Source organism: Botryllus schlosseri, chromosome 13 (assembly GCF_051294905.1).
Source record: "Botryllus schlosseri isolate E-star chromosome 13, Bs_hap1, whole genome shotgun sequence".
Taxonomy (NCBI): Eukaryota; Metazoa; Chordata; class Ascidiacea; order Stolidobranchia; family Styelidae; genus Botryllus; species Botryllus schlosseri.
Window position 1 is genome coordinate 22,399,122 of NC_137248.1, and position 23,524 is coordinate 22,422,645.

Sequence of the window (23,524 nt, forward strand, 5' to 3'; positions counted from 1 at the left end):
ACGGTAAGGGATACCAGTGTTGTTGGGTCCGTATGGTTACGAGGCTGGTCTCACAAATGACCTACTGGTGGCATTGATGTACCATATGTCGACAACAATGTCAGTTCCTTCCCAGCGTTTTGGGTGGATTTCTACAAGTTCAGGAAGTATATGTGGTCCCGACTTTTAAGGCCGGTAGCGTCTTGAAGTGTGTCGCTCCACCTCCCTACGGTGACGTCATTCCATAGACAGTTGAGCTGCATTTTCTCACAGTTCAAGGGGTAAATAGCGTGCGTGTGCTTCTCGTTCTTGCGATGATGGAGATGGTGTCTTCTGGAGAGCAGTTTTTGGCAGAGATACCAATTGCATCATACAAGATGCCGGGATCAGAGATGCCCCAGATATGGTTTACATATAGTGCACAGTGCAACTTCACTAGCACAGCAATCAGGTACAGATTAGTGAGGCTACCATCAATGTTTGCATTGATTTGTTAAACATCTAAAAGTATCTATAAAGAGAAGCTACTGAAAGTAGAAAATTTTTAATTTGGCTCAACTAGCCAAATTTGCTAAACATTTTTTGAAAACTCAACAATTTCATGGCATAGCCAGTAAAATTTAATAAAACTATTTTATTTTTTCGATAAATTCAATTTTTTTAAAAATCTGATAGCTTCACTTCTGCATGTTGGAATTGAGCCAAATCTAGTGTGCAACCTTTTTTCAAGCCACCTAACAATTTTGTTCATGAGCCAGTGAAATTTGGAAAAAAAGTTATTTTTGAACAACACTGATGTATAGAAACTTGACCAAAATTTAGAAAAACATTGGCAACAGTGCCAGTACTAAATTATAGGAAGTAGTGTCATGAGTAACAGCAAGACCTGGTCTCCCATTAAAAGAATATTTACATTCCAGTTAAAATGATACCAAATTGTAAATCGCTGCATCATCAAAAAAACCAAGTCGAAAGTACGGTACTCTTATCCTTGTCCGGCAATAGCAGTCTTCTCAGCACTATCCTTGAAACAATCAATAACTTCCTTCTGATTGGCATGGTTGAATATAAATTTGGCTGACCAAAATTCTTGATTATCTTTTTCGATAAATGGCACAGATATCTTAAAAGCTAACCGATGCCTCCAGTTGATGCATCTATTCTTAGGCCACTTTCACTACATAAACACTTTTAAAAAATCTAATAATTGTGGCTTATCTTAAATCATTTGCTATTGAAGCTGACTCGATTACGCTGTCTTGGGGCACACGAGATACCGGTATGATATTTGATACCACCAAACAAACAAGTCAACATAGTTCAAATGTTAATTATATTTATCAACATAGTTCAAATGTTAATTATATTTATCATTCTCACTAGCTTTATTAATTTCAGTCACTTTCCTGTCGTTTTCTGGCAATTCAGAAGTCGATGGAAAGACTACTCCGAATTGTTTTCTCATCCATTATAACAAATTGGCACGTTATACCCTGGCATTTTGCGCGGCTGCAAAACAACATAATCCTACCTAGTTAGTATCTAAAAGTCCTGAAACTAGCTAATAAGTCATAGAAGATAACATAAAACCCAGAACTGTACTTCAAACAACCTCACTGAGACAGAAAATACGATTTAAAAACAGACCAATATCGCAAATTAACACAGGCAGCGGCTATCTAAGATAGTTGTTTGGCCCCAGCGAACCAGAAGTCACGTGACTTTCGAGCCCAATAGCGATCGCGGGTAAAGGCTGTATCAGACGAGGCGATGTCGGCGAAGCGTTAGTGTTTGTTTTATCATCGCTGCCATCGGCCGAAACGCCGCCGATTTAAGGCTTCTCTACACGGCAAGTCGCCTGACCAAACCCAACCCAACGTAACCGTGGTTTCCATCTATACGGGTTGCTGTCAGCGGTCCAATGGGCCGTGACCGTCGTGTTTGCGCAATCTAGGGGCTGCTATGTACTTTGAGTGAGGTGTAGGCCTATTTCATCGCTATATAGAATTCACGCGCCGTGTTCTCTACGAGATTTAAAAAGTTGCCTGTGGCTAGTTTCAAGTTGGCGACCCCTGAACTGAACTGACAAATCTAGACACAAGCTGAAGCAACACATTCCAGGACACAAGTGCAGGGCAGACAGATTTTTTCATTCGCCACAGTAAAAAAATTTCTCAGGGGTCATCCGTAAGTACCGACGATATTCCGAAACACGCTCCAGACGATACTCTTGTATGAGCCGATGATATTCACCATACCGCTCTCGTCGCAATAAAATTGGATGCACCCAAAATGTACGTTTTTTGCGTTTCTTTTTCAGTACATTTTTCCAATACCAAAGCATTCCCATCATCTGCTGCTGCCACGCCATTACTTCATTGGGTCGAATCCTGAAACGTCTTGAGGGTACCATAATGTATACTGGTACCACAACCACTACATCACTGTTCAAAGAAACAAACAGAATATACCGATACTGTAAACATTCATCAAGGCTATGCTAAAATGCTATATTTCACAACAACAAAATAATATACTCATATCCGATTCCTCACCCTTTGAATTACACAGAAGAACCCACAAAGATACTGTTCTTCTTCAGGAATACTATAATATCTGTATACTATACTATACTATACTATATTATACTATACTACTATAATATATCTATATACTATACTACTATAATATATCTATATACTATACTACTATATATTATATCCCTATACTATACTATACTACTATAATATATCTATATACTATACTATACCACTATAATTTCCCGACGAGACTACGGTCCCGCAGACCGACGAGATCGCTCGCTGAGCGAAAGCTTGCAAACCGATCCGTAAATTAGGAGAGAAACCAAACCGATGTTCAGTGAACCATATACATAATAGAACAAACTAAAGAAATCCGGTTTGGTTTGGTCCGGCGACTTGCCGTGTAGAGAAGCCTTAAATTGACAGTGTCAATTAACTCGGCGACATCGCCGGCGATGAGAGAAGTGGGAGATGCGCTCATGCGTATCCATATATAAACCAGTGTTGAGACTTGAATAGCGTCACTTTTGCTCAAGCCGTTTGGCGGACGGACCTTCTGGCGAGGCATTGCGAAACGAATTACTGCTATATAGTACTAAATTATTGAGCCGCTCCACTTATCCAGTATAAGCCGCCGTTGCAAAATCGGATGCACCCACCACCTTCAAGTAGCATCAGCACGCGCATATTCTTCTGCAGCTATCATGGCAGTCAAAACTCGTGCTACCTTCAACTTTTTTGACCTACCCTTACAAATACCATACTACCATGGTTCAGAGAAGGTTTCATTCGACAAGACATTGCAGCATGAACACATTGGACAGACCGCATCATAACCATATTGCAGAATTAGTTTCTAACAGTATATTCATATTTATTGACCCGAAGAACTTTTCGCGTGCCTCTTATCAAGAGCAACCGGCACGATAAAGGATACAGAACAGAGATGGATTCAAAACCAAATGGCGAATTGTGACGCAATAATGCAAATTTATAAATAACATGAATGGAAATTCAGCCATAGCAACAATGCAGCGTATATAGCAACAAGCAACTTGAAAAGTAGAGCGCGTGAGGTATAAAATACAAATACAATGAGACAATGCAGCAACAGAGAGGAAAAAATTGAACAAAAACACGGACGAACAGCTAAGAACAACTAGTGTGAAATTTTAAGATTATACAAAAATTCTTTCTGGCGACAAAGGACCGGGTTGTTTAGTTTGATGAAAGTGGATTCCAAAGCAGTTAAATGAAACATTGATCTACCCTTGGATAAAACTGAAAACTTGTCGTCTGAATAGTTCAAGGCGCAAGACGGGTTGTCGATCAAATGTTGGCCAATTGAAGAACTGCTTGCCAGCACTTGGCTGTACGATTGGGATTTTGATGCGTGTTTGCATTGCTGAGTGACACTTTCAGAATCAGGGGACTGCGATGCCGATCTTATCCTCTTAGGAACGTGCTGTTTGATACGCTCAAGCAAGCGTTGGGATGTGCGTCCCACGTACCGACTGTCACAGTGGCATTTGTATTCATATATTACCATACTTTGATGAAAAGCAGGCAGCACATCCTTTCGCGTGTTTGGCAAAATTTGTTTCGTTGTATACACAATCCTCGCATTAACAGTGTTGTAACAAGATTCGACGCATGATCTGATTGATTTGGTGAATCTATTAGAAACAGAGCCAAGCCAAGGAAGGTGTATGTACACCGGGCATTTGTTAGGGCCGAAAACTGTAGGTTGTCTGAATTTGCGCATTTTCTCCGCAATAGCAGAGTCAATGATGCAATCGGGATATCCATTTTTGGACAGAATGGATCTAATCCAATCTAATTCTGTGGACAATTTGTCTTTAGAGCAAATCATAAGTGCTCGATGCACAAGGGTGGAGATCAAATTTAATTTACGCTTTTTCGGGCAAAATGGGTTCCCCATAACATAATGACCGGTGAATGTTGGCTTCCGATAGACTGATGTGGTGAATTGGTGACCCGTTTTTTCCACCAATACATCAAGAAATGGTAGGGAACTATTTTGTTCTTTATCGACTGTGAATTTAAGGGATTGGTGCATTGAATTTAACGTATCGAAAAAGGCATCACACTGTCGCTCACTTTGAAAAACTACAAACGTATCATCAACGTATCGATAATACATAAGAGGTTGATCAGGGCCCGAGAATAACTTATTCTCATGGAACCCAACAAAAATATTCGCGAGGGTAGGTCCCAATGGTGAACCCATAGCAATGCCGTCAATTTGCTTATACATCATATCGTTGAAACTGAATTCAACCGACGAGGTTGATATTTCAAGCAGCTCCAAGAAAATCTCCCGCGGAATTGGAGGAGGTTCAAGATCACCATTGTAAAGAGTGTCAGCGCAAATATTGAAAGTTTCAGTCAATGGCACATTAGTAAATAAACTAACAATATCGAATGAGCTCATATAGACATCATTGGGATCAAGGCCGAAATTTCGAATTTTCTGAACAAATGTGAAGGAGTCACTCAAGCAATTATCTGAATAAACAGACCGAACCGGTTCGATAATTGCGTTGAGCCATTTTGCTAAACTATGTTGTGCCGAACCAGACATAGAAAGAATCGGACGCAGTGGCGTGTTAGCTTTATGTATTTTCGGCAAGCCATACATACGCGGTCTTTGTGATCCACACGGTCTGATGAATTCATAGACTTCTTTTGGGATAACCTTCTGATTTTTAAGAGCTAGTAGACGACGATGTAGTTTACCCTCATTCTTTTTCGTATTATCATTCGAACTCGATGGTCCGAGGAAACTGAACTTGGAAGAATCTTGAAGAATGCTCTCCATCTTTTGGCAATAGTCTGCTTTGTTGAGAATGACTACTCCGTTACCTTTGTCCGGTTTTGTTATGTAGATATTCTTGTTGGAGCGAAGTGATTTGATCGCTTGCCAACATTCCTTTGTCATTAAAAAATCACCAACGTCAACAGGAGTACCAAAGTATGCATGGGCTAAGTCACTCAACCTAGCTTTCAAACTTGAATACTTCTCTCGGCTATTCGCGGTATGATGCGCAAGTTGAGCCAGTAATACTTCAAATTCGGAAAATATCTCTTCACGCTTCACATTCGTAGGCGGCATGCAGAAGTCCAAGCCGTGCGAAAGCACAAATTTTTCCGAATTCGTGAGCTCATAGTCGGAAAGATTATGAATCAAGTTATCGTTCACTTTCGATTTTCCAAACCGGTGTTGAAATAAAAATTGTAAGTTGCGTTCATTCTTCAATTGGTTTTGCTTTTCTTTTTGAGCATCAATAATAGCATAGAATTAGTTTCGAATATTTTCGGCTAGTTGTAACTTTGTTTCTGGATAATTTTGACCAGACGTGACTTTTGACTTCAAGTCGAAAGAAAGAAATCGTCAGCTCGACAACCAAAACGGACAGTGTACCCCTTGTTATAGGACTGGTAGCACTCTAAAGTTGTTTTGTCAAAGGTCCAAGCAAATACAAACCAGCCAACTCTAGGCCTTAAATGTATCTAGCTCCGCTGCACAATTGGGATTCTTCGGAATATTTATTCTGTTCGGATTTTCTGGAATATGGACAAGATTTTTCGGATTTGCATGGGTATTTGGATGAGATTGTTCGTGTTCGGAAGGATTGCTCATCAGAGCTTTGAGCTGTCGGATGGATTCATATTCTCAGAAATCACTATCCGCCCATCACTGATCAAAATACGATTGTATGTACGTTGGTCAGTTCAGTGTACCTGATCTGTACAACAACAAAAAACCGATTCGCAGATGTCAATCATCCCCGAGCAGGTTTAAATGCAACGGGTCAACGCCTTCTGAAACTAATCAAGTGCAACGATCTCTCACATGGTGGTGATCTCTCACATGATGGTAGAGAAATTATCGGCCGACATCGCCGGCATCGCCTCGTCTGATACAGCCTTAAGTGACAAATTGTTGGTTTTCGAATCACCGTCTGCGACGGTTCTGGGACAAACTAATTACCGAAATATTACCTTGTGAGCGGGTATGAGGGATTGCTATGTCTGAAGCATTATCCGGTGAGTGGTCGTTGGATTTTAAAATGATATCACACCCTTTTGAATAAGCGTTCACTTCACAAAGGATTAGGGTTAGAGCGGAAATAAGTGACAATTTGTCGCTATTCAAGTTACCGACACTGGCGGTCGGTTATTCGTTACTTATTAAATCTTACGAGTGAAATCAAGCTCTGTGCCGAACTGATTACGAAAATTTCACCGCGTGAGTGATCGATATGCCTGTAACACCAAGTCGCTAAAGATGGTTATGTCCGAGACATTATCTTGTGGGCGATCGCGGAGTTTTGCAAACTATTTCACAGCTATTTGAAGTGTTAATTTGTGACCGTTGTTATTGTTGATATTCGAATCGCCGTCTACGCCGGCTCTGTGGTAAACTAATTACCAATATATTACCTTGCAAGTGATTCCTGTCTCTGTAACACCAAACCGCGAGAGATGGCTATTATGATGTGTTATCTTGCGAGCGCTTGTAGGAAATATTTCACACCTTTTTGGAGTGTTAGTTTGTGAACGCGGCTATTGTTGGTATTCGAATCACCGTCTACGCCGGCTCCGTGGTAAACTAATTACCAAGCGACTGATTCCTAGATTTAGCAAACTATTTCACACCCTTTTTGGTGAAAGTACGACATGCCGCTCGCATTCTATCAACGAAAGTACGAATCACCGCCGCATCCATAAGACGCAATAGCCGCATGCCACCCCCGCCATAAGAATAACGATATATTGAAGTCGTAATCACCGTAAACGTTGGGATTAACTCGAATCGGTCATATTTAATAATTTGGAATATGCACATTAACTAAGGTTCAATCACGTGACTATTTATCTGATACATATTCAACACGAAGTACGACATGTCAACAACTAAGCCACGTGCGACCGATTCCTATCTCCGTAACGCTATCATGCCACCGCGGTCTATACCCACAACGTTAGCATGCGACCGATCCCTATCTCCGTAACGCTATCATGCCACCGAGAGGAGCCGAAACACCACTTCATCACCCTATAACTGGAACGTTAGCATGCCACCGCACGTATACCAAAAAACATTAGCATGTCACCACGAGTTTTCACGTTAGCATGCCACCGCCGCCTATACCCGAAAACGTTAGCATGCGACCGATCCCTATCTCTGTAACGCTATCATGCGACCGGAGCCTATACCCGAAAACGTTAGCACGCCACCCCCGGTTTCTCGTTAGCATGCGACCGTGCCCTATACTACCCCATGCAAAAAAGCGCGATGTGCGACCGATCGACTACACTACTCATGTGTAGAAGTATTATGTTCTTCCAATTAGATAGGCACCGAGAGACAACCAGAACGACGATACTCAGGGTTCGTGGAAATAAATATGACGTGACCAATATGTTTCCACAAAAGTCACGGTCAGGTGACACAGTAAATAGAGCTCACCGAAATGTTTGGAATTATACGATTTACCATATTTTCAGTTGCTATCCTAAAGCGTTAATGTAGTGTCCGATACAACTTACCGTATCGCTCTGCCTGTTAACTACAGGCCGCATAATATGAGCGCGGGCGTCATACAATCACATTTTCTGAAAAGGGGCACTGGGCCGAAAAAGGCTATGAAATCACTGCCCTATAGCAAAGCTATCATTTGTATCGCATGATGCGATAGAATTCGTATGGTATCAAGAAGAAAAAAATATATCACCTGTATGGGAATTAGCAATTAACACGACCCACCTCTCTACACCGTCCGCAAATGTCAGTGGTAAAGTTTTGACTGTTCCTAACTGCGTAGTTAAGACTGGTTTTCAGAACAACTTACCGACTTGAGTAGTTTTGTGTAAAGTTTGCGCTGCTTCGCAAATCATCCCTTGTACTCGTACTTGAGTATAGTTCCGCGTCGCTACTTCTACTTCCACTTGATTAGACTCCTTGATTACTTTAGTAGTCTCTGATACCAATCGCAGCTCAGCTTTGTCATGTTGGGTTTCAGATTCTCAAGTGCCACTGCCAGATCGTTCATAGCTCCTGGTCAAAATTCACGTGCTAATTTCCACTGCAAATGTTTAGTATCTCCAACAATTACCATGATCAACTCATTTCATCTGCTGCTACTGATCTTTTTGTTTGTGTCAATTCGTGGACAAATAACACCTAACAGTGGAGTTCTGGCATCAGCTGGTGGGCCGACTGGTTTGAGACTGGGTGAAGTTAAAGACAGTGGTAAGCATACCGCGATGTTTCCCCCTGTGCATGTGAACGAACATAATTTTCAGGAAAGAATTTCGAAATACTGGTTCTCAATGGAGTAGCAGCTACATGGGGACAGTGGGACAGCTGGAGTGCGTGTACTGGATCATGCGACATTGGTATTCAACAGCGACGCAGAGAATGTCGGCAAATAGTCGTCATTGGGTAATATTCTTGACATAACATCGAACAAACACACTCCAGTCGAGATTTTATACAGACAGGCTCCGGGCTCCGATATCGGTACAAGAGTAGGATGCTTCGGATATAAGGGTCAAATTAAGGTAAAGCCCATTCATGCCGGTGGATTTGTCACATAGCATGCCATTTACGCCGGAATAGCCAGGTGCATTAATCCTGCAGTCTGCAAACCACATTCTTAACTTGATACTGAAATGTTTGAAATTTAAAACAATACTACTGCATTTGTAGACAGGTTACGTATTCTACCATATCCTTTAGTTTAGCTGATAATCACAGACTGTAGCATGCAGCTATACAGTTACTCAGGTGTTTTATTGTCAGTTCTAGGTGTCCATGAGCGACACAACGCCTTTTTGCATGTCTCTTTAACATTATTTTCGGTATTTGACTCAAAAAAGTGGCCAATTAATCTGTCTTTCACATAGCTAGCAGAATTTAATGACTTTTAATCACCACTCAAACTTCGAAAATTCAATTTGAATTGAATTGTGACTGGACTCGTGACTCGACTTGACTCGAGTCACCGTCGAAAATCGATTGGCTTGACTTGACTCGAGTTACAATGTGCAATAACTCGAAATGACTCGTGGCTGGAAGGTAGTGCTTTGGTCCCAACTCTGCTATTGACTACTGACGCCGTGAATTACACAGTCCACCGTGTCAGTAACGAAGTAAACAGCACGCTCACAAGTCACAATTCGGAAACACTCCTGTTTCAAGTACACAAGAATGAAAGCACAAAACAGATCATTACATACTGGAAAGCGCGCATCCAATCACTAACTCTTCTCATATATTCAACACCATGGGGTTCGGTAATCGAATTGACCAGCTTCCAGGGTTGTAACCAAGTCACAAGGCTCCGAGTCACAAGTCAATGTCACTTTTATAGTTTTGACTCGAATCAAGTCGAGTCATTTTCAATTCACCACCGAGTCAAGTCCGAGTCCAAGTCATCAAGCACAGGGTCGAGTCCGAGTCATGGTATTATGACTCGAGTCCGAGTCCAAGTCATTATGTTGACTGCTCAGTTCCTAGATAAAGTCTTGTTAAACCCACTTTTTATAAATTTGTTTGGTGATATCGAATGGTTCGCATTTATAATATACTAATTTTCCTCACTTTTAGTAGTTTCTGGTCACATTTTCAAGTACCAGTACCAATAGGCGAAATCCCAATCGGGTGGTTAATTTACTATTCTTCAAAATTACAATGAAATGTCGGTCTTGGTCATCTGATTCTCGAGTCATATGACTTGGCTCGAGTCATGAGCAACGACTCGAGTCCAAGTCGAGTCAATACACAGATTACTCGAGTGGAGTCGAGTCATTTCAGTATTTTGAAAATATTTACTCGAGTCAAGTCGATTCATCAAACAATCGTGACTCGAGTCGGACTCGAGTCGAGTCATGACTCGAGTCATTACAACCCTGCCAGCATCCATATCGAAAATTGTTCGCGGACTGTAACGACGTTCTGGGCTGCTTTGATGCGTTTCAGCATTACACGATCATGCGCAGGATTGAATTCCAATTCGCAGGCATACACAATAACACACTGTTAAATTTCGTAATACGATTAAAAAGCTACCATCAAAGAACGGGCATTTGCTCGTCTAATTTAAAGAGACGGCTTATCTCTGCGTGAGTGCCTCCAGATCGACATGTGCAAGTCAAGCAAGGTCACAATTATCCTCTGGAGTCGCTTCGTCTTACTCATTAATTCATTTCCTCAGCTCATATAAGCATCACTCCCATTTTGTGAAATACATAGTGATCAATATTTTTCTAACCGCACAATCGGCCACCAGTGTTGGTATACTGATGAAGAAATTCTGAGTATGACGAATACCCACGTCCCAAAATAGAGTAAATTACGGAGTATGTATGTCATATCTCGCATACCCAGGTTTAGCGCGTTATGTCTGAACCATTTGGACATGCTTAGCTAGAAAAGGGTGGCGCCAATTCCTAATTTTTAACGATCACCGCTATATTTTGTGAATTCAGACAATAGTACTAGAATATAGCATCTTATTAAATACATCGGAGCAGGAGCTATTTTTCAAACAACCAGCTTCGGTTTGGGATCCGGCTCCATTCGAAGTTTATTTAAAGCTTCGGCTTCGGCTCCGGTTCCGTTGAAAATACACGCTCTTCGGGAACCTGGGTTCTTCGCGTCTTCATCGGCAACCGTGTCATAATCAGCAGATTTAATATATTAATCAGTTTTAAACACACCATGAACAATGTAATACACGAGACACATAGTAATGTATTGAATAAGGCTGGACACAATGATTCGAGTGCTCAAGTTTGAACCGTGTGTCGGTTGACTAAAAAGGTCAACTTTCAATTTTCTCGCTCAGTGCCCAAAATACAGTTTTTCTATCACTTTATCAGGTGGTTGACTAAAAAAAGGCCAACTTACCGGCTCAGCTGCCGAAATACCCACCGGAGCGTACTTTGGTGCTGATTTACGGCATATCAGTCGAGTTTAGCCGCGAATGTGACCAAAATTCTCAAACATCATGACAAAATCTCAAAAAAGAGGACAAAGGGCGTCCTCCGATGACGCCTTCAAAAAAGTCGAAAAAGAGGACAAATTCTCTTAAATGAGGACGTATGGTAACCATAGGATTATACCACTACGCTATCTCGCCACTTTTTTGCCCTGCGTTAAATCCTTGATACCTCGATTGGTCGTGTCACAGTATCCAAAACATGCAATGCATTTCCATGAAAAGGTATGGTTGAAAAATATTAAATTATCTTTGTGAGGTAGCACTAGTATGATCTTTGATGGCGTGTAAAGGTTATACATTTGTACTTGACGTAGCATGGATATGCGTATCATACAATAATGTCTGATACTAGAATCAAATCAAATCGAATCACTCAGGTAGGCCTACTCGACACTGCCCGGTAATAAGAATGATAAGAAAGTAGGATGTGAGAACAATCAATTACTGTCTCACAATCTCAATGCTCCGTCGTGACCATTCAATTAACTTCCTACATTTGCCTGTTCCTTACAGGGTTGTGCTTTAAGACCTTGCGTTGGTATTATATCACCATGGTCACAATGGTCACCATGCAGTGTGGAAGTCGGAGATGGTGTACAAATGAGGACTCGAATTTGCGTAGGACCTGGAGAATGCGTTCAAGACACGTTTGACATAAGAGGATGCAAGAGTGTTTCACGCTGTAAGATGCTTAAGCTGTTACTGCTTTATCACATCAAAGGACCGCATAATGACTCCGTAATCTCTTGTTGACAAGACCAGTGCATTTGTGGAAAACAGTAAGATAATGTGTGGAGTATTTTTCTGCTCTGCATTCAACTTTGCAGCTGAATCTAACTGTGATTGCTTATTAGTTGCATTATAACTGCCGAATCTTCAAGTCTCTCGATTCAGTTGAACCTGGAAGAGAGTAGCCGAATCTTCTGAAAGTTAGATAGTACTACCACCGAACAGCTACACTTCCAACATCATGAAAAGTTATATGTTGACAAGGCCCATCCGTGACTGAATGATAGCAGAAAATTCAATCATTTTTCGACTCCCACACAACAGGTTGTTCCCACGATTGGGCTTAGTCTTGGTGCTTGCGCCAGTAATAACCCAAAATGTGGCACAAGATGATTTCGTACACATGAAAGTCTATCCCAGACTCGTGGACGGGATGGACTGCCTATACAGTCTGCACGGTGTCATGCGGAGGCGGTCAATCGGTTCGAACAAGACGCTGTGCTGCACCTGACGGTAGCCACGCAGCAAACATATCACAATGCTCGGATCCATTGAATTTGGGATTTTTCCAGTTTCGGGCATGTTGGATTCGTTGTGAGTACCTATAGTAGCCTACATCGTGTAATCCAGGGGTCTCCAACACGCGGCCCGCGAGGTCCTATTTTGCGGCCCGCGACCTGATTTGAAAAAAATTCAGAAAAACGCTTAGTAAATCATGTTGAAACGCTAAAATTGATTTCAGTTGAAACATAATGTTGTTGTTTTTCAAAGTGAGCCATTCTATGTGCCCACTATCACTATTACTCACTAGTTGATACGGCTTCGGCATGGTAATATCATTCCATGGATGAAGAATTTGCTGGTACGAATGGGCATATTGCCTTGACGTGCAATGGCCCACCACTGCCAAGACCGAGACGCCTGCAAAACGACTTCGGGCGCTCCAAAAGACCATGCTTTACGAGGAGATAGTTGTCTAGCAAGTAGGCCTACCGTGTATAGCTAACCCCAATATTGATTCTTCAATCCATGGGTGGCCAATCTGCAGCAGTAGAAGGAACATTATGCGGCTGTCGACACTTGTAATAACAACCCTAAGTTTTCACAGATACCCCCTGCATCAGCTGTATCTGGGAATCTGATCACATTGGCCGAGAAAGGATAAATATTTTATAGTAATATGTGAAACTATACTAATATTTATTGACGAAATTCACTCATGAACATGAAAAATTTTTCGCGCTTCGCGCGACTACAGATTGGATCTCTATGGCTCTTTACAACATAACTACTAACGATTTGGTGCGCATAGTAAGTCGATATGTGCATATAGATTAGTTCGGAGTGTACCGGCAATGGACATGGACATGATAACGTGGGTATTTGGCCCCAGCTAGTTTATCACGACTAACCACCGGTATGCGGCCGCAGGCTACATGAGTACGCGAAATGCGGCCGTGAATTACAAAAATGTTGGCCACCCCTGTTTTAGCGGCTAAAGAGTGTTGTCATTGTCAGGTATCGTGTACAGCTCATAGTCCAAAATATAATGACATTGATGATCATGATACTTTTTGTTGTATTTGTGTTTGTTCAATAAAATATTAGTTCTTTTGTGGTGACTATAACCGTCGCCTATTTTAGAAAGCACAGCGTTGTAATAACGTAGAGTTATCAGACGTGGTTGTTGAACTGCGTTGCCTACTTTTATATCGATATTGATGTCATGCGGCCCGCGGCCTCCAGGAATTTGGAAAAGTGGCCCGCGACCTATTTTGAGTTGGCGACCCCTGGTGTAATCCCATAGAAAGGGATGATTTTAATAGGTTTGTAAAGACAGAGAAAGAGAGCGACCTTAATATATTCTCGCGTGAGTTTGCCGCATCGTGTCAGTGCCCAATGCTACGATTATGCGAAACAATAACATGATATTGTTTATTTGTTCGATAAAAGCTGTTCGACTGACTCTAATGAATTAGTCGCGAACGTCATTAATTGGGTGAAGGAAATTTGAAATGTAGGAAATATTTTCTTGCATGATGTAATAATAACAAAAACAAACAAATAGCAGACATACTATCGAATTTCTTACTGCAAATGTTATACCTCGAAATGGATCTTTGTATTCAGTTCGTGCTACTGCAAATGATAACATCAATAAAACTGATTTAGTATTATCAGAAGGGCAATTTTATTTGATAAGTTAAAAAATGTAAAAAATTAGGTCAAAATTGTTTGTATCGTAGAACTTATCGGGGAACTTATCATTTTAGATTTTACAGCTTGTAGCCGGCCCATTTTCTGCTCATTGTAAATCATAAACATTCAAATGAAACAAATAGGTTGGCATGGTGTTATGCTCAACGTACCGCAAAATCCTAACTGAAGCAAGACTGCGTGGGCATTGCAAGGTTCTTATATCAAGAAGCGCATTATGAAAAATTGTGAAGTAGACACCTCTGTCAGAATGACGCAACACTATGCGTCACCATCAGTGTACGCAAACATAACGTCAGTGTTGGCAGCCAACAACTGCTACTGTTGAACGTTCTTTCTCCATTCATGACAAGCTACTTAGTAAGGACAGACACTCTCTACATCGAGAATGTAGGAAAGTATCTTTCGTTGTACTGCAACAAATTTTAAATATTTCTACCATAATGTGTGATGTACTATTGGAATTCTTCATAGGGCCAGATTTCGTTAAAATCAAGATTTTTCATGAAAAAATATGTCAGTTTTGAGTCAAGAAAACTTTTTCAGGCCAAACTACTTCGTAAGGATCGACAGTTTGACCCAGAAATGAAAATAAGTATAGTACAATTCTAACAACATGTGTGAAAACACCTAATTTTCATACGTTAAGTCAAAATTTGGTCGAAATTCAGTTTTTGAAGATAGAAAAATGTCAAAATTTTGATTTTAGGTAACAATCTTTCATTTTCAGGTGAAAAAATAGACCTAATTATCGGAAATAATTTTAATCGGGAACATTCGGTTCCACGATCACTGATGTGATAACAGCTCTACGATCACTGATTTGATCAAATAGAACAAACCATAAATATTATGCGTGTTCGGTACAACATTGCTGCATGTTAATTACTATCTAAATCAGGGGTCGCCAACTCAAAACGGGTCGCGGGCCACTTTTCAAATTTCGTAGAGGCCGCGGGCCGCATGAATTCGATATCGATGTAAAATAGGAAACCACGTTCTAAAACTCTACGTCAGTACAACGGTGAGCTATCTAACATATGCAATGGCCATATTTGACCACAAAAAAATATTTTATTAAAGGAATGCAAATACAACAAAAAATCATTATCACCAATTATATTTTATTTTGAACTGTGAGCTGTGGACGATGCCTGGAAACGGTTTTCAGCGACTAAGGAATCGATATTAGGACAAACGAGACTCGTTACTAGCTGAAAGACCATCGCGACGTAAAGCGTGATCTTGTGGGGAAGCCCTAAGCCAGTGGCCCTCAAACTTTTTTAGACACACACCCCTTTATAATACTGAAAAATCGTTATATCACAAAATGCAACCAGAATGCTAGCAATCCCAACGGCTAGTTTGATGGCATGGAAGGTGCTAGCTGTTGATAACATAATTCTATAAGATGAATTCCGGACTATACACATAGCAATAACTATGAAGTAGAGGTAAACCGCGCAGAGCGCGAAAAATATTTCATTTGAGCGCATCTCCGCCTCCCCTTCAGATGCTTTCGCACCCCCACAAGGGGCGCGCGCTCCCCAGTTTGGGAACCACTGCCCTAAGCCGTTTTCTATGTCTCGGTCTTGGCAGTGTTTGGGCCGTTGCAAGTCAAGACAATATGCCCAATGCCCATTCACATCAGCTGATTCTCCCTCGATGGAATGCTGTTGCCATCACCACAGCCGTTTTAGCTATAATGACGAATAGTGATGTTGGGCACAAGAGAATAGCTTATTTTGAAACAACAACAACATGTTGAAACTGTAGTTAATTTCAGCATTTCAAATTGGTTTTCTTAGCTTTCTTCCTAAATCTCAAGTCAGGTCGCGGGCCGCAGAATATGACTTGGCGGGCCGCGTGTTGGTGACCTCTTATCTAAATGTTACTGTAACAGGTGGATGTCCGGAACACATGTTTGAATGTGACGATGGGCATACATGCATTGAAGGTTATCAATTCTGCGATGGACATAGAGATTGCAGGTAATATAGCTAATGGCTGATTCTTCTAACATTTCGTGAATAATTTTATCGCGATTTTCGACACGTGGGCGCTGTGCCAACATGGGTGTTACGAAACAGAGAATCGACACTATGTTATAATATAAAATATTACAAAAATTGGGTACAATAACCCCTCAGGCAGTGTTGGGGGGAATGTCTTGAGTCAGTCTCGGGTCAACTTGTTCACTCTTGACCCAACACAGGGGTTGACTCGATGCGATATTTTCTGGTTCAATTCAAATCAAAAACTAATCTATCTCGTATCGACTAAGTCGCTGTCGACAAGATGATGTGACTTTTGAGTGCATTCAGTCATGAAAGACTGTGCTGCCTGGTTTTACTAAGCATCCATTGTTTTGTCAGAATTAAGTTGAAAGCAAAGGAAAGGATCAAAACAGCGATTCTTTACCTACATTCCCGGTGTCCCCGCAGTTAGTCTCGGTGGCTCCCTGGACACACATCCTGATGGCATACTCGTCACAAGTCATCGAGTCTTTACAAAATTTTACTCTGATCACGTCAAGTCAAATTCAAGTCAAGTTGGCTGTAAAATGCGGAGTATAAGATATCATTCAAGATATTGCAATCTGCAGGGGATTTGTTTGTTTGTTTGTTTTGTGGTATTCATGGTGTTTGTCGACTACTATGGTCATTTACACCAGGCAGATATTGTTCATTAATTTCCGTAACTGACGACTTATAGCACGGCCCACTGTTACTGTGGGCATTTCATGTTAATCTTGGGGGGTTCAATAATTTAGGAGCCACACTTGTATTCGCTAGATGGCGTATGCTTGACGATACTGCCTGGTCTGGTCTAAGGGAATATTCTGGATATAGCTGTGATAGAGTACAGTTTGTCAATAGTAATTGGCCCACCGGACGTTCCCCCACTGTATCTATCGATCTTGTTGGGACAATATCTTATTCACGCTACTACTGTGTCGTATTATAATTTGGATATAAGGAAATTCGATCAATTGGAACTTCAAGCAATATACTGTTTCTACCGTACTTCAAGATCGCGTATATTTACATCGGGAAACTTATAGGACTTTGCGGCGCTGTGAGTTGAAGGGAAGACAGCTTACACAGAATCATATAGGCAGTTCAGCGACCGCAACACCCACCTCTAGGCTTTTTGTAAGACACCGCTTACGCGATGAGGTGGCGAGGAGGAGCCTATGCAGGGGATTTGAGTACAGAGTTAATAACACTGGCCTGGCCAGGGTGGGGTGAGTAGTTATATAGATCGGTCGTGACCTGCCATTGTGGCTTATGGGCCCGCTGACACGGTGCCTCGAAACTCGTGGTGGCACATCGTACTTTTGGACCCCCCCTCTCGGTCGCACATCGTAATGCGTTCTTATGGGTGCGCTCACACATCGTACTTTCTGGTATAGGCATCTGTCGCATATCGTATTGAAAACTCGTGTTGGCACATCGTACTTTTAGGTATAGGCATCTGTCGCACGTCGTACTTTCGCATGTCATGTTTCGCGTATAGGCAGTGGTGGTGATTCGCCATGTGTTCTTATGGGTGCGTCGGCATATCGTACTTTCGGGTATAGGCATCTCTCGACTGGTGTTGAATATGTATCAAGTAAATAGTCACGTGATTGACTCTTAGTTAATGTGTATACCTCAAATTATTATATATGTCCGATTCGAGTTAATCCCAACGTTTGCGGTGAGTGCGACTTTAATATATCGTTATTCTTATGGGCGCGGCGATGATTCGTACTTTCGTTGATAGAATGCTAGCGGCATGTTGTACTTTCACCAAAAAGGGCGTGAAATAGTTTGCTAAATCTAGGAATCAGTCGCTTGGTAATGTTTTGGTAATTAGTTTACCACAAAACCGGCGTAGACGGCGATTCGAATACCAACAATAACCGCGTTCACAGACTAACACTCCAAAAGGGTGTGAAATATTGGTAAAATCCCGCGATCGCTCACAAGATAATACCTAAGACATAACCATCGCTCGCGACTCGCTGTTACATACATGCCGATCGTTGACAATGTAATATTTTGGTAATTAGTTTACCACAGAGCCCGCGTAGACGGCAATACCAACAATAGCCGCGTTCACAAACTAACACTTCAAAAAGGTGTGAAATAGGTTGCAAATCCCACGATCACTCACGAGATAACACCTAAGACATAGCCATCCCTCACAACTTCTTGTTACATACATTCCAATCGCCACAATGTATTATTTTGATAATCGGTATGTCACAGGAACTGGATTTCACTGGTAAAATTTAATAAGTAACGAATAACAGAACCGTCGCAGACGATGATTCGAATACCGACAAATTCTCACTTATTTCTGATCCCACCCTAATCCTTTGCGAAGTTGACGCTTATTCGAAAAGGTGTGAAATAATTGTAAAACCCTACGTCGCTGACAGGATAATGCATCAGACATAGCGATCTAGTTATAGCACGGGTCGGAATCCATTCGGGTTCTATAGGTAAATTGAGATAATCCGAAACCGAATATTTTGACTTTGGCGTAGTGTGAATTGAAATAGGATTGACTAACAAGACTACCAAATTTCAACCCGGTCATATTTAGAAATTATACGCATATTGATTTGAAACAAGTAATGAAACCTTACAACTCTATTCACGATCTGGCTTTCTGTTTGTGAAAGAGACATTTTAACATCTTACCATACTCAAAAGAATTATTCATAATATCAACCGGTGTTAAAAATATAGTTTTCACTTACTTGATTATACCACTACAACTCGCAAACTTGAATTAATTCATCCTGGTTGTATTCATATGACCGATAATTTTTATTCAACTGTAAAGGCCGTTACTACACTGCAAGACAAGGTATTTACTAATCGGTACATATACGACTTGACATAACCTATTACATTTTGAGTATACGAGATTTGAATGTCTGAACAATAACTGAGAATTAAATGATCACGAGTGAATCCGTATATTACAGCGTAAAAGATGTTGGAATGTCAGCAACTCTGTACGGTCATAGTTACTACCACTAATTTACCCGGCCAACTCGTCATGATCATTCCTGAAATATACACAAACATGACCACTGCCTAGAGTTAACCACAAAATAGCATCGAGTTTTAAATCCAGTTGTAGCTTACGTATTATTTGAATGCGGGGTATGTTTTGTTATAATTGGGTGTACGGATAAAGTATTAGGTCTCGACATTTTAACATTATGCCATACTCAGTCAATCAGGAAAACATTGGCAAGTAAATCCGTTTGTAACTTACCCGACCAACTCCAGCAGTCAGCCAAGCATACACGAGTCCATACAATCACTAAAACCTAAAATCCATAACAAGCTCGGTTGTATTCATATCCCAACGCATCTTTTTTATTCAACTTGAAAAGTCGTTACTATTCTTTAAGATAGAGGAATTACTACGCGGTATATTCTCCAAGACAAACTAATTATTACTCGGTATATTTTGTAAGACAAAAGTAATTACTCTTCGGTACAGGGGACTTGAGTTTAACATAATATGTTTGAGTATACGAGATTTGAAAGGTCGAGCAATCTAGTTAAGAATTCATTTCTTACACGATCAAACGCCGGTGCTACATTGAAAGTTATCATGTTGTAAACATCCTTATTGACAAATTGATTTGCCATATGTAATAGTTGATCATGACTTGATTATTAAATTATTCGCGTTAATTAGACCCGGTGTTGTGGTAAAGGTTATGACAACAACAAACTTTTCACTACCGTGGTTATTAACATATTGATTTGTAAAACTATACTTGTCTGAAATATTCTTGATTTGAAAGATATTCCGTGTTGGTACAAATCACTCTGCGTATTACGGATATCAGAAAATATTTTTACAAATGTAGTTGTTTCCACTAACCAAGACTAAAGATGAAACAACAATTTCCTTTGTTGAACAATAACCGGTACAATACTTGATCATCGTAATCTGCGGTGAGAATTGAAACACTTTCGTGCATTACTCGGTGTCAAGATATCGCACTAGGTGAATTGTCATACCACCGCTTGATTAATGCTTAATCCGTTCGCACCATATCACATACTTTGATCATTACAAAAGTAAATTGGAATATGTTTGCTAGATGCATTCAGTTAGAAATGTCTGATACACAACAATCGTAATATCAACGAAGTACTTGCTACACTGTAATTCACTTAACGTGTTTTGCATTGTTGTTCATTTGTAGTATTGATTGTTTTTGAACCCCCAAATAATAATTCCCGACATGAAACCAAACCGCTGAAAGTCGTTACCATCACAACGAAACAATTTGTACGATGTTTGCCAAATGTATCCTATATAGTTAGGTGTACTAGAATTATTTGTCTAACACATACAGCGACAATGCAATCGAAAATTTTTCCGTTGTCATTCGCTAAAGTAAATGTCATCACAATAATCTGTCACTAAAAGACGTTACTTGTATGTGATTGAATCCCTAACAATTAACCCACTAAACCGAACTCCAAAGAAATTTTACTCACTCGACGGATATGAAACAGCGTCGCTTAATCGGTCTACATCGTTTTTCTAAAGGTAAATCATATCCATCCAATAGAAAACAATTTTCACTAGCTTGGTAATGAAACCGAAGTCTTCATTCAATATTTTGTTTGTGTCAAATACTTTGCAATAAACACACTGAAGTGGTTGAGCTTTACATCATCAGACTGTAATCCGTAAATCAAGCTTACATCCGATTTGTAACTGTATTGTTTACCTAACCGAGTTGTATGCACAGTTTGATATTTTTGTCATTTAGTGATTGTTGAACATACCACTTCGAAATACTGCGTTGATCTTAATTTCCATCATCGTGATAATCGAAGTACATTTCTTTCGAATTCGTAACAACCGGCGTTTCTATGACATGCTAAATTTTTGACAAGTTATGCTTAGAAGATTGGTTACATATCGCTTAATGTAAATGTAAACACAACCGTCTTTCAACATCGCAAAGACATCGATACAAAGTATACAATCAAACGCAACAAGTTTTACTTTTGTAGGTTGTGTATGGCTATACTGCATAACTCATTTCTTACCAAAGCCATATGAAATATATTCATGTTACACAAAAATATTCACTCATGCTACAAACCTGTACAATGATTGGTGGTGCTTTCAAACTGTTTCGATACCTCAAGAACTTTATTGTCTGAATGGTTGTTCATGTATCATAATAATCAAGTAATTCAACACAGAACTAGTATTAACAGAAACACCAAAGTTGTTTACACAAAAGTTTGTATGTGTACAGTATACGAATACCATGTGTAAGTCCAGCACAATTGTGGGCGAGTTTAGTTAACACAATTTACGACACCGAGGTCGCCTCATCTTTCGTAAGACAACAAACCAACCAAGGCTTCAGGATATTTCCATGTCATAGCAATAAATCAGCTACTCCAATAACAGAGTACAAATGTTTTCTAGTTACGGTGCTTACATTTTACACACAAATCAATCTACTTTGCTAACGACAAGTGCTGAGTCATCACATGATTGTCCTCACAACAATACAACTAAAATATACTATCATACAAAGCGGTCGTTATAGTTTGCACACCAACGTTACATCGTACAAGTAACAAGTCTCGAGGATTGAGTTATTGAAAAAACGTTAAAGTGTTTCTACGTCAAGTCGTTATGTTGACGAAAGCGTATATTGTAATATCATGATCGATTTGCATTCGTTGGTCACAAACTGTTACTACTCTATATAATTATTTTTCACTCAAACACAAAAGCACACTTGTCACCATTCGTTTTCATCAAGCACGAGTTCAAGAAACTTACTTACTACGACATGAATTGTTATTTTTATGTTGTGTAAATAGGTAATAATTTTAGTAACACTATATCAATGTCATCGAGTTGTGCGAAAGATTTACATGTGGTGTTAATCGAAGCATACAGCATGGTCGAATGTAGAGTCTTCTCTATTGTACAGTAAGCCGGTAATCGAAATGCATGAATTAACATTTGAACAACGATCTTGTTTCGTCCTACCAAAAATAATTTTACTGTCGCGATACTCTGCACAAGACGTGTAAATCCTTTTCACATTCGTAATAGTATACCAACGGATACCGGCGACAACGTTTAACAATACCAACGACACTAAACATACGATACCTACCAAAGTAAAATTTCCATTTTCATCTGGAGGTCAACCGTTACCTGAGTAAAATTACGATTGTCCTTTGGAGATTTATCGTTTACTCAGAGTAACAATACATTTTCACTTGGGGGTCTATCGTTTCCCAGAGTAACAAACCCCTTTTCCCTTGGAAATCTATTTTGTCCCTGGGCAACAAACCCCCTTTCCTTTGGAAATCTATTTTTTTCCCTGGTAACAAGCCTTTTTCACTTGGAAATATATTTTTTCTCTGGGTAACAAACCTTTTTCACTTGGAAATATATTTTTTCCCTGAACAACAAACCTTTTTCACTTGGAAATATATTTTTTCCCTGAGCAACAAACCATTTTCACTTGGAAATATATTTTTTCTCTGGGTAACAAACCTTTTTCACTTGGAAATATATTTTTTCCCTGAACAACAAACCTTTTTCACTTGGAAATATATTTTTTCCCTGAGCAACAAACCATTTTCACTTGGTGGGTCGTCGTTTACCTGAGTAAAAATATCATTTTCCTTTGGAGATCTGGCGTTTACCCAGTGTAACAATACATTTTCTCTTGGCCATCTAGCTTTTCCTAGTGTAACAAAACCATTTTCATTTTGAAATCTGACAAACACACCTGACAATTTGGTATTTGTTGTATTGACGATAGTGTGAAATAGATTACAACGAACAGTGACGGAAATATACACGGACTATCGGTTTCAGAGTATACCCCCCATCAGTCGTATCACATCAATATCACCGGTTAACCACATACAATATGCACTTGTACACCGAAATGCATGTTTTGGAAAATTGGACAATAGGCTTCGACAGTTCTGCGATGTC

The 23,524-nt window shown here is 40.2% G+C and overlaps 1 protein-coding gene across 6 annotated transcripts in view; it reads left to right on the forward strand.

Annotated features, from left to right (window-relative positions):
- Positions 1-7,877: 7,877 nt before the first annotated feature.
- LOC145453295 (uncharacterized) overlaps positions 7,878-23,524 on the forward strand; it is a 134,444-nt gene continuing 118,797 nt past the window's right edge. For all 6 annotated transcript variants that reach the window (XR_013919700.1, XR_013919699.1, XM_080331278.1 and 3 more), the window contains exons 1-6: positions 7,878-8,802; positions 8,856-8,994; positions 9,050-9,113; positions 12,071-12,239; positions 12,707-12,880; positions 16,407-16,494. Coding sequence is in view for 4 of the 6 variants with exons in the window: in XM_080331278.1 (XP_080187404.1) it covers positions 8,559-8,802; positions 8,856-8,994; positions 9,050-9,113; positions 12,071-12,239; positions 12,707-12,880; positions 16,407-16,494 (878 nt within the window). In the remaining 2 variants the exon portion in view is untranslated. The remainder of the gene's footprint in view (positions 8,803-8,855; positions 8,995-9,049; positions 9,114-12,070; positions 12,240-12,706; positions 12,881-16,406; positions 16,495-23,524) is intronic.